General features: G+C 55.9%; 1 protein-coding gene across 5 annotated transcripts in view; it reads right to left on the bottom strand.

Moving 5' to 3' along the window:
- Nucleotides 1-12291, bottom strand: part of PTPRU (protein tyrosine phosphatase, receptor type U) — an 89261-nt gene extending 76970 nt beyond the window's left edge. For 4 of the 5 annotated variants that reach the window (XM_025355738.1, XM_025355758.1, XM_025355767.1 and 1 more), the window contains exon 1: nt 12090-12291. In XM_025355738.1, coding sequence (XP_025211523.1) covers nt 12090-12162 — 73 coding nt within the window. In that variant the 5' untranslated portion in view covers nt 12163-12291. The remainder of the gene's footprint in view (nt 1-12089) is intronic. The other variant, XM_025355748.1, reaches the window with a different exon arrangement.
- Nucleotides 12292-12914: the final 623 nt, after the last annotated feature.

Here is a 12914-nt window from a genome sequence, read left to right as displayed (position 1 = left end):
AGAGCTGCCTCTGGAAGAGTGTGGGAGGGGTCTCCCTGGTGGGAGGGGCTCTACATCTCCACACGCATGTTTCCACATGCAGGTGTGCATGTGCAGGTGTGCGTGTGTGTATGTGTGTGTACACATGCACTCATGGCTGTGAGATGACAGGACAGCCTGGTACTGAGTTTCAAGGATTCAAATGGCAGGCGGGAGACCTGGCTCTTACTCCTGCTGAGCCTCTAACTCCCTCTGTGACCTTGGGCAGGTGACTTGCCCTCTCTGAATCCTTACCTCCTCACCTGTAAAATGAGAATAGGACTGCTAAAGTCAGAAGACAGATTGCAGTTGCGTGAGCGTGCACGTGAGCAAGTCATCCGGGGGCAGAGGTGCATGAGGGTGAGCATGGGTGTCAGAAAGGGGAGGTCTCCCGGGCAGGCGCTGTGAAGCCGCGGGTGTACAGACGTGCATTTACATGCAAAGGTACAAGGGCATATTTAGTGGTAAGCTTGCACCTAAGGGGGAGGTGGGCGTGTGCAGTAAGGTAGACGGGAGTTGTGCATACGTGTAGGTGTGTGAGTGTGAACACCACAAGCACTGCACACCAGACTTGCCTCACACCAGACAGGAAACAGCACTCCATGCCCAATGCGGCTGCAGCTGCAACCAGTATTTTCTGAAGACCCCTGGCAAACAGAGACTTTTGTGCCCTTTGGTTTGTCCATAGAACATCCAATTCCCAAGAGTGGTCCCGGGAGAAGCAAAACTTCTCCCAACAGATTGCAAATTTAGGGGCTGGGATTTCACCCGAGCCCAGGTACACACCCAGTTGTGGGTCGGGGAACTCAAATACAACCCCAACAACAGTGGACTATTTCATCATCCAAGGTTGTACCCTTATTCTCAGCAGCCCAACACAAGCCTGGAACCAACACTGGCCTCACCCCTGACTTTCTTGCCTAATCCAGCCCCATCCTGGGTTCTCCACCCCAACTACATCTTCATCTCAGGTCTGTCTAATCCCTACCTCCTCCCTGCCTGAGGTCAAGGACCATCTCTCATGCATTTGAACCCCATCCCAAGCCCTGTGTACAGCCAACAGTGCCTGGACTTATTGACCCCATGATCCCAGCTAGTCTGACCTTCACCAACCACACCCAGCTCTAGAACCATGGCACCAGCCCAGAGGCCTGGCCCAGCCCACCTTGCTACTCTCCTTGCCCAAGTCAACTCATCTAGACCTAGGCCGAGGCTCCCAGAGCTGCCCAAAGAGCCCTGATGAACCGATGGGTCATTAACTGTAGTCAGGACTGGGAGCAGTATGCCCATTTTCTAATCACCCAGGAGTCACCATAGCTGCAACCAGAAAGATCGCCCAGGGCTGGGCCACACGGAAAGTTGAGCTAGCACCACCCACAGAGCCAACACACAGCCTGACAATGCCAACATCTTGCCATCTCCACTGAGAATGGAAGGAAACCAAGTACAGCAGGGGATCTTATGCCAGGCCCACTCCCCATCTCCCTGATCAATATGTGCTGCAAATCCCAGAGTTAGCAGTAGAGCTGCCACACTGGCAGTATGAGGGGAAGGCACAGGCCGGGGCTGGATGCCAGACAGACAGAGGAAAAGGGCCGAATGGAGGACTATGTTGTGCAGTGGTACAGCGGGCAGAGTTCACAGATCTGTCCTGCAGACACCCTGCGTCATATGAAGACAGACTGCAGAGTAGAGGGGCATGGGGCTGTGCACAAACCCAAGCAGTGTGAAGATCTGTACTTGATAAAGGTCCATGGAGAGAGGCCTCTGCAGTGCCACAGTGCAAGGTGTTGAGGGTGCAATGCAGCAACTTCGTGGTGTAAAGACAGAATACAGTTACACAATGCAGGGAGCAGAGCATACAGTGTGCGCAGGCCTCATTACGGACATCTGGTACAGCATGGCAGAACTGGCCAGGGCCATGATGCAGCACGGAGGTGCCAAATCCATCATGGGTATGACCCAGAGCTACACAAGGCACACTGTGCCACTGCAGTGCATTTAGTGGTACACTGGGCTGGCACTCAGTGCTACACGATAGGTGTATGGAGGAATGCCAGCATGGTAAGTGTAAGCCTTACTAGTTCAAGCTTCATGCATTCTCATGGGAAGGGTGTGTGCCCTGCATAGACATGCAGCACAGGCACACAGAACAACAGAGAGATACAGGGATGGGAAAGGGGCAGTGAGTGCAGAAGAAACTGCTGGGTACAGCAACCCAGCCTAGAATATAAGTCCAATAAATACAGTCCCGAGGAACAGAGTAGGTGCAGACTCGAGGCAGGGGTAGGAAGTGGCACAAAATGGAGTACAATTAAGATAGTGTGTGAAGCTGGGCACAGTGGCTCACGCCTGTAATCCCAGCACTTTGAGAAGCCAAGGCAGGTGGATCACTTGAGGTCAGGAGTTTGAGACCAGCCTGGCCGACACGGTGAAACTTCGTCTCTAGTAAAAATACAAAAATTAGCTGGGTGTGGTGGCGCATGCCTGTAATCGCAGCTACTCAGGAGGTGGAGGCAGGAGAATCACTTGAACCCAGGGGGTGGAGGTGGCAGTGAGCCCAGATTGCTCCATTGCACTCCGGCCTGAGCAACAGAGTGAGACTCCATCTTCAAAAAAAAAAAAAAAAAAAGATGCTGTGTGGAACCAATGGATTCAATGCAAGGGCTCTGGGTCCTACAATCCAGTAGAGTGCACACAACCCAAGTGTGAACAGGTTCATTGCAGGGTAGAGGCCCTGGGCAGTAATCCTGTGCAGTGCACAAATGCAATGTCAGATACTGTGCAGTGGTGCTGCCTGTGCAAACCCAAGCCAGTCCTGAAGCCCAAGAAAGCGGTCCCAAGCTGTACTATAGGTATAGACTCCCTGAGTCATGTGCAACGCGGGGCAGTAAGGACACTCAATGCAAAGATGTTGTTCACCTAGGGCTGACAACAAAAACCTGGAAAAGGACACCAGCCTACAGGTACCTTGGTGGTAGGACAGTGCGAGGCCGGGACACCACAGGGGCAGCGTTTCAGCAGCAGTGGTGCAGTGCAAGGGTTGGGCCATGAAGCACATATCCAGTGCAGCAAAGCAGTGCACGTGCACAGAAGTGCTACGTGGGGCGAAGTGCACTGTTGGTACAATGCAACCGTGGAATGCAAAGGGGCGGTGCCCAGAAACTCAGGAAAAGTTCACAGTCCTGATGCAATACTGACATCCATGCAATAGTGCAGTGCAGTACAGAGATGCCCTGTGATGCCAAGATGCAATGTTGTGGTAGCATGCCATCTGTTGGCACGGTGCAGTGCTGCAATGCGAGGAGCTATGCCCAAACCCCAAAAGAGTCCACATGCCCAAGCACCAGTGAGGTACTGAGGTACAAAATATAAATGCTCTATGATACAAACATGCAATGTGGCCACAGAAAACCACGTGTTGATCTCAGACAGTGGTGCAGTGTGAGGGGCTCCACCCAGAAACTCAGAAGAATCCACCTTCCCAATGCAACACTGACATCCAGCAGAGTGACACAGTATGCAAGAGAGCAGGAAAGACACACACACGGCAGGACCACGGCAGCATGGAGGCACAGTCCAATGCACAGTCCAATGCAGAGGCAGAGCATGCAGAAACTCAGGAGAACCCACACCCTCGATGCAATGCAGCAATCCCAGTGAAGTAGAGGGCTGAGACACAGGGCAGTGCAAGGAGGCTGGACCCAGGAACCCCAGATAGCACATATTCAGAGCAGTCCAGAGCCTGGCACACCGCAACAGTGTTGGTGGGAGGGTCGCGATGCGAGAGGGGAGCTCAGATCCCTGGAAAACCCTCTACCTACAGCTCTGCCCGACCACGCTGGCTCACCCCACAAGTTGGGGGCCAAAATCTCATCTGGCTTGTCCTCCTCCCTCCAACATCTTCCACCCCAGTGACTCTCCAAGGGTAAAGGATGAAGCCACTGCCAACCACAGGATAGGCCGTCTAGAATCGAGTACATTGTCCAGGTATTATAACTAAGCAGAGCCCCAGCATGCTAGCAGGAAAACAACGAATTCAAATTCTGCTGGTAAAGCTTTCGGACAATTAAAGTACAGCCCCTGGCCCCCAGCCCAGGGCACCACAGAGGAGAAATAGAAAGAAAGACCTATGGGATTAGGCCCTGGGACAGGGTGGGCAGGAAGTAGGACCAACAAGAGATTAGGATGTCAGAGAAGAGCCAGAATCAATCAACCTGGCTAGTCACTCCCCAACCACCACCCCCATCCCCACCTCTATTACTCCCTCCCAGGCCTGGACTTCATCAGAAACCAAGAACAGACTTTTCTGGGCACACAGGATGCCCGCACGCATGCACATACATACATCATAACAGTGAATACTTACACAGTGTTTACTATGTGCAGGACCTGTTCTAACCTACATAATCATAACCATAAAACATATCCTCATGACAAATGCATGCAGTGTGTTCTATTACTATCCCCATTCCACAAATGAGAACACTAAGGGCCCAGAGAGGTCAGTAACTTGCCAAAGTATCACACAGCTAGAGGTGGTGGGCCCAGGATTAGAACCCAGATGGTCTTGGCCCTGAACCTATGCTCTTAACCACCACACGCTAGACAAACACATATTGACACGCCACATGCACAGCCGCACATGTACAGCTGCAAGTCCACATGTACGCTCATGTAAACACACATACATACACATTCTGAGCAATGCATTTCCCACTCTCAGCTGAGACTCACCTGTCCTATCCACTAGGTTTCTGATACCTCCCAGTTGTCACCTCTTATCCCAGCTGTCCCACATCTCCCTGTTCTATCATCTACCTGTCCCCCAACCCTCAGTTGTTCCCCCAATACTGCCTGTCCCTTCACTGTCAGCTGTCCCATCCCCCAGGTATATCTTTCCCACTAGTTATCTTCTATCCCCCAGTGGTCCCCCAGGCCCCAGCTGTCACCCAGCCCCAGCTTTATCTTGCCCTGTCAAATATCCTCAGCACAGCCCCTTCCTAACAGCCCCATCTCAATCTTCCTCCCCAGCTCCTGCCCTCAAACTCCCAAACCTCAGCGGCCCTCCAAGCCCCCTTTCTCCTTGTCCCTTCTGAGTCATCACAAGGTCCTGTGGTTTGCATCCTGGGAATCTGCCCAAGACCTCCTGCGTCATCTGGAAGCAGCATCTTCTGAGCTGTCCCCCTCAGGGGTCCTCCCACAGTCATTCTGCAGGCAATGGCAGCCCCCAACCCAGAGCCAGAGGAGGAGGCTGCACTGCAGAACCCCAGCTCCTGCCTTCACCCCTCCAAGTCTTCCCTGTGCACCCAGAGGCATCGAGATGCAGTCACTTAGTGTGCATCTGCCATGTATAGGCCCTGGGGACCACAGATGACAAAGACACAGCTCAGCCCCCAGGGTATCCCAGCCTAGCGGAAAAAGGAGATGGAAAACCGCAGCACATTGTCAGACGTCCAGTATGGGAGAAATTAGACCAACTGCACCGGGAGAGGGCTGGGAAGGCTTCACTGCATCAGTGGCAATGGAGCTGAACTGTGAAGGCTGAACAAGTTGGTAGATCCCCCACCCCCACCACGAGATGAGAAGTGGGGAAGAGGACAGTGTGTGCAAAGGTAGAGAGGTGTGAACCAGCATGGCAGGCTCCTGGATCAGCAATTCACCTGGTGATTTGGAGCAGACAGCGGATAGGCAGGAGTGGGGTCAGGGAAGAAAGGCATCATGTGAAGCTGCTTCAGAAAGAAACGGCTGGTCACGCAGGGCCTCATCTGCTATGCTAGCGTTTGGGTTTTGTCCCGAGTTCTGGGGAGCCTTCAGCTTGAGACAAAGGAGTGACAGCATCCTATGTCTGCCTTAGAAGCTTATTCTGGCCACAGGGTGGTGGAAGCATTAGAAACCGAAAGGCTGGGCCGGGCGTGGTGGCTCACGCCTATAATCCCAGCACTTTGGGAGGCTGAGGCAGGCGGGTCACGAGGTCAGGAGATCGAGACCATCCTGGCTAACACAGTGAAACCCTGTCTCTACTAAAAATACAAAAAATTAGCCTGGCGTGGTGGCACGTGCCTGTAGTCCCAGCTACTTGGGAGGCTGAGGCTGGAGACTTGCTTGAACCCAGGAGGTGGAGGTTGCAGTGCGCCAAGATGGTGCCACTGCACTCCAGCCTGGGTGACAGAGTGAGACTCCATCTCAAAAAAAAAAAGAAACCGAGAGCATGATGGCAGGCAGAGTAGAGGCCAAGAAGGCTACCAGGCTACTGCAATAGTCCAGGCAAGATCTAATAAGGCTACAGAGAAGGAGCCTGGATTGAACAAAACCTTCATCAACAGCCACTGAATCATGGTCCATCCAGCCCAATTCCCTTCCCAGAGATGCCCAGGCCTCACTAAACGTGCTGCAGGCCGCCTCATGCCTCTAGACCAGCGCCATCTGCAGAACTTTCTGAGAGGATGGAAATGTCCTCTGCCTGCATTAACCAGTACAATGAGAGCCACTAGCAACATGTGATTCCTGAGGACTTGAAATCTGACTAGTGCAACTGAGGGACTGAATTTTTGTTTTAATTAATTTAAATATAATAGCCATACATGACTCAGGAGCCACTGTATTGGAGAATACAGGTAGAGGACAATTTCCATCACCACAGAAAGTTCTATTGGATAACGCAGCTCTAGGCTGACTGCTGAAAAACAGAACTATCGGGGCCCCTTCTGAGGCTTGTGGCTTTGGAGTCTGAAGAGCGATCAGAGGGCAAGTCCCAGGGAAGGGGCCACCAGAGGTTGAGTTGGGTACAGCCACCAGGACATTCCCGCCCAACACGTCCACACCCCTCACGGACACATCCTGGATACACAGACACCACCACAGGTCACAAGGGCACCTCCACAACTAAACATACAAATAGACACATGAGGCCAGGCGCAGTGGCTCACACCTGTAATCCCAGCACTTTGGGAAGCCGAAGGAGGTGGATCACCTGAAGTCAGGATTTCGAGACCAGCCTGGCCAACATGGTGAAACCCCATCTCTACTAAAAATACAAAATTTAGCCAGACATGGTGGCAGGTGCCTGTAATCCCAGCTACTCGGGAGGCTGAGGCAGGAGAATCGCTTGAATCCAGGAGGCAAAGGTTGCAGTGAGCCAAGATCGTGCCATTGCACTCCAGCCTGGGTGACAAAGCGAGACTCCATCTCAAAAAAAAAAAAAAAAAAGAGGAAGAAGGAAAAAAAAAAATAGACACATGGCACCCCACACCCAGACTCACTAACACCTTGATACTTCAATGACTGGGTCCCTGTTATTTCATACACAGACACCCCCACCCTCAGATACCCAGATACTTGGGGAGCCCTAAAACTGGACACTCAGGCACTTAGCCAGCCCCATACCTGGACACAACACAGAGATACTCCCCACTTAAATACCCACTAACCTGAGGACTCCCAGACACATGGATACACCCACCTCCAGACCCAGGGATGCTGGGATAGCCTCTGTCTGCACACCCTGATCCTCCCACACGAGGGTACTGGGATGTCCACACCTAGATACCAAGACACCACCCATCCAAATGGCTCTGCACCCAACTCCAGGAATGTGATACTTGAATAGCCAAACACCCTCAGCACCAGGCTCCCCAGGGGTCAAAGCAACTGGTTACCTCCCTCCTCCAAACTCAGATCCTGCCACACCACGGTAACCAGATGACTAGACACCCTAACAGGTCACATGTGTCCATGCCCCTAGTTACAATCCCTACACACCACCTACTGTGACTGCCCAGATGCTGAGTCACATCTGCACACACCTCAGCCAGCCTCGCCAACCCCATCTGCCAGGACCACCACGGGACCCAGTTCTCCCTTCCCTCCAGAGCACAAGCGGTCAGAACAGAGGCTGTGACACCACCTGCCCACCCTAAGATCTAGGACTGAGGACTGAGGACTGAGGGAGGGTCTTCCAGGAAGCTCCCCTCCCACTCCTAACACAGGGCCCTGCAGGCTCCCTCCCTCCTCCTCAGCCACTCACGCTGACCGTTGAGACTCAATGCCTCACCAACTGCCAGGTCCCCTCACAAAAGGCTGAGACTGGGGGCTGGAAAGGCCCTGCCAGCTGCCAGGGGTGGGGCTGGAGCCTGAGGGAGGGGCTGGCAGGCAACAGGCCCATTCCCTTCAGTCTCTTGCCAGGGACTTAACCTCCCCAACTCAAAGCTCCCAGATGACACTCTCAACATGGCCTTTTCACAACATAACACCATCCCCCACCCTCCAGGAATTTTCCAGATTCCTGGAGGGAAAACCTCGTTCTTCAATCTCTACCTTCAGTGGAATCAGTGCGCCCCCATCTGGCATCTCCACCTCTGAACTTGACTCCCTTAAACTATTCTTTCAGGCCATAGATATTTATTCAGACCCGGTGGGCCAGGCCTTGTACCTGGCACTGAGGATTCAGAAGTAGACTAAAAACCCAGTCTCTGTCCTCAGCTCTCGGTCTGGTAAGGAAGACAGCACTAATAAACTGTAATTACAATAATTACAATGCTATGTAAAAATCCTATGACCCCCACCCCCCACTTCCTAGGCTAGGACAGGGCATCACCAAGGAAGGCCTCAGGGAGTGGATGATGATCAGAGCTGAGAGCCGATCAGGTTGCAGGAGTTCACCAGCGAAGAGCTGGAGTTAGAAAGTTCTGCAGAGAAAGCACAGCTTGCCCAAAGGCCCAGAGAGGAGACGGCAGGCTGTGGGCATTTGAGTCTTTGGGAAGAAGGTCAGGCTGGCCAGATCATAGGATGCAAGGGGAAGTGACACAAAACAAGATGCAGCTGGACAGGCGGGCAGGCGCCAGAGTCAGCAACAGGGCCAAGGGATAAGGACTTCACCCTGAAGGCAATGGGGAGCCTTCAAAGGGTTTTAAACCCTTTGAGTTAAAATGTGTTGTACGAAGATCCCTGGCACCATGAGGGAAGGAGGGAAGAAGGAGGCTGGAGCCTTCCTGCAGGTGAAAGATAGCTGAGGATGGACAGAAGGAGACAGATTAAAGAGTCTCTGAGAGGGCAGACAGGACATTCCAGTATGCAGGAGGGTGACTAGGAGGAGAAAAGGGGGCAGCGGGAGGAAAGAGGAGCATAAGGCACCCCCTGCAACTCTGGCTAACCCAGCCCTGCATGGGGAAGGCCACCCCACACACCCAGCTTAGCTGATGAAAATCATGGAAGGATGGTGGCCTGTCTCTATCAAGCATGATGCTTGTCCTAGGGTTTTTTCTGACACCAGAGCTGGGCAGCAGGCTGTCCAGGAGCTCAGCGTCCCCACCCTGGCCACTGTCACTGCTTCCTGCTAAGTCCCCTCCCCCAGCCCCAGGTAAAATGGAGGAATGCCCAGACAAGCCTTTATTGCCTAACCTGAAACCACTGGGCAGCCGCTCCCTCATTCCTGCCGTCCACAACTCCTGCCACCAAAAGGACAAAATAGCGAGAACACAGCAGAATAAATAACTACCAGGTTTGCAAGGCTGAGAAGGCATGACACACCACCCCTACCCAGAAGCTCCTCGGGCATTCAGGGAGCTGGGCTGACTCTGTCCAGACTGGAGACAAGGGGATATCACATCTATTCTACTTGGGCTTCTGAGTTCATCTCTAAGAGTAACAAAGGGGGCCAGGAACTTTAGAAATGAAGTGATTTGCCAGAGGTCACATGGACAGCAAGTAGCAGAGGCAGAATTTGAACCCCAGATCCCCCAGCTTTAAATCACAGCCTCTGGGGCTTTATAACAACTCTCAAATCCATTTTTTGTTCCCTGGCACTCACAGACATAGCCTTACTTTACAAGGTACTTGCTATCTACCAAAAGTGCCATACACCATTATCATGAAGGCTATGAGGCAGAGAAGGAAACTGAGGCATCAAGAATGGGAGTAACCTGCTCTAGGCCTCACTCCCAAACTTCAGTTCCTGACAGTCCTGTTGGCAGGGCTTGGGGCTTGTGAGTGTTCTTGAAACCAAAGCGACGGTGGTAGGAGCCGGGGTGGGGCGCATACAGTACCCCTTGGGTTTGATCTCACGGTGGGAGGGGGAGGCAAAGTTGCTGCAGGACAGGGAGAGAAGTTGGGGAGGATGGGGAGGGAGGTCGCCTTGGGCGTCCTTTCTGGCACGGGGGAGGTCAAAGCTAAAGCTTTGCCCTATGGCCCCGGAGAGCTGCAGGGCGAGGCCCAAGCGCTGGCCACTACGCGGCAGCCACGGGAGTTCCGGCCCAAGACACCGGAGGCGGCAGTAGGGCCGCGAACGCGATCCCGGGGAGGTCAGTTGTCTGCGGCTGGCGACCGCGAGGAGGCGGCTCCGCTCCGGCACGTGTCTCGGCTCGGATCCCACCCCGGGCGTCTCCCGGCTACCCGCAGCCCGCGGAGCAGCTCCACCGGTGGCGAGGGTGGGGGAGGTCACCGGGAGCAGGGCCCTGAAACTCCGCGGGAAGGAGCCGTGGTCTAGGATCCCAGGCCTCAGGGTGGGATGTAGGACACGCACACGCACACACACCGAAACACCGTCCACACTCCGACGAGCACACGGACACACAAACACAGGCTCCGTATACATACATTCAGCTGCGCTAACACACACGCGCACGCACACCAAAAGACACCAGACTCCGAAACACACCCGGAGAACGCGACCACACAGCAGACAAGCGCGGAGCCACACGCTCACACTCACACTCACTCACGCACACACCTGGCGGTCCCGGCCGGCCGGGAGGCCGCCCAAAGTTGCGGGCTCCACCGAGGGAGTGTCCCGGGAGGCCCCGGGCGTCCCCAGCGCGTCCTGCGCGCCAAGGGAGGGGGCGCCGTCCCCCGGCAGCGAGCCAGGCCCTGCCCGCGCCCCGACGTCGCAGCCAGCCCGGGGACAGCCCCCGCCCGGCCGCCCGGGGCGCAGTCGCGGCCGGGCCACCGCAGGAGCGCCCGCCGGCCCAGCCCTCCCCTCTCCGCCCGCCGGCCCCTCGCCGGGCCCCCGCTAGCCCGGGCGCCCCGCAGCCCAGGCGCCGCCTCGGATCAGCAGCCCGCCAGCGCCGCGCGGAACTTGCGAAACAACAAACAGTCCGACATGCCCGAGGCGGCGGCTGCGGGGCCCGGTCCTCCCCTGAGCCTCGGGCCCTGCCCGACCAGGGCTGCCCAGGGGGCGCCGCCGCGACAACTTGTTCCGGCCCAGCGCGCCACACACGCGCACACGCACACGCGCGCACACACGTCCTGCCACCGCCCCCTCGGGCGGCCCCGGGCCCAGGGCACACTCGCAGCCGCGGCCCAGGCGCGCTCCACACTCGCAACATTCCTGGACGCGCAGCCAGCACACACGAACACATTCGCACACACTCACATCCGCTCCAGACTCGCTCCCACACACGCATTCCCGGCACACTTGGCATTCACTCGGACCCACGCGGCCCCCGGCGGCACACACCACATACCCCAGGCACTCCCCGCACGTACACAGCGCACGGACACACACGTTCCGGACCCGTTCCCACGCCTTCACACATGTACACGGATTCAAAAGCACACACGCCACACACGGGTTCCCGGATCCACACTCAGGCGGGATCCAGAGAGCACCCCCGGCCACAGGCATAACACAAACACACAACCCATTCTCAGACACAAAACAAACAGCACTCCCAGCCACTGCATGCAAAATACAAACAAATGCAACACATTAGCAGATACAACTCCCGCAACACAACCAAACTCAGATACACATACAACCCACTTGGCCACACAAACACTACACACTGGCAGACCCACAAGACACTCAGCGCACACCCAATGCCTCGATGCACACAACATTCACCCCCAACATACTCGCAGACACACATCACCTTTTCTTGCGCACAGAACTCAGGGACACACAACATTCGCAGTCACGCAACACCCCGGGCACACAATCGCCCATCCTACGCTCAGACACACACAGGGAGCACGCTCGTAACACCTGGTCACTCAACACTCACACTTTCTTCCGAGCTACGCCACGGGCCCCGAGGCTCGGCGGGGCAGGCTCGGTCCGGCCGCCGCGCGCTTACCTGCCGGAGTCTCGGTCTCCGGCGCGCAGAGCTGGAAGGTGAGCGCCAGCACGAGCGCCTGGGCACTGGCCATGGTTGGAGCGCCGCCGCCCGTCCCGGGGCCCGGCGCGGGGGACGCCGCCGCCGGAGCCCGAGCCTAGCCAGAGGCGAGCCGGAGCCCTAGCTGGAGCGGAGCGGCGCGGCGCGGAGCGGGACTGGCGCCGAGTCCAGAGCGGGAGCCGGAGCAAGCGGGGCGCTGACGTCAGGCCCGGCCGCGGGTTCGGCGGTCTCGCGGCGCTCCCTGCTGGCCGCGGCGGGTGCTGCAGGCGGGTCCGGCCGCCCGCTAGCCCCGGCGCGCCCCTCCCCCGCTCCCGCATCCTCCCCGCCATGAGGCCCCGCGGCTGGGCCTGGACGCCCACGGACCTCTCCACGGACCAGGCACCAATACTGCCAGGCGAGCACGCTCATGGCCCACGCCTAGCTCCCGTACAGCGCTCTCAGGGACAGTGACCCAGGGACACCCGGCCTCTGTCCCATCCGATGCCTGAATCCCTTCTACCTTGGCGCCTTCAAATGCGTGTTCTACATACCTCTAGGAACAGGGCGCTCGCTCATCACCTGCCAAGAGCGGTGGTTGGGGCTTTGGAAACGCCGGCTTTTAGAAAGTTTATCGTTTCACGACGTGCAAGTCTACCACCCTCACTAACCCTCACTGGTCCTACTCTATCCTCAGGCTACGCAGGTTAAATATATTTGGGCCTCTACCCAGAACAAGCCCTTGAACTGTGATCTGCAAACTCGTTGCTCATTACTATGTAAGACTAGGTACCTTCTATGTGTTTTACC

Source organism: Theropithecus gelada, chromosome 1, assembly GCF_003255815.1.
Source record: "Theropithecus gelada isolate Dixy chromosome 1, Tgel_1.0, whole genome shotgun sequence".
In the NCBI taxonomy this organism is placed as follows: domain Eukaryota; kingdom Metazoa; phylum Chordata; class Mammalia; order Primates; family Cercopithecidae; genus Theropithecus; species Theropithecus gelada.
Note: the sequence above shows the minus strand (reverse complement) of the source record. Positions and strands in the feature narration are given on the sequence as shown.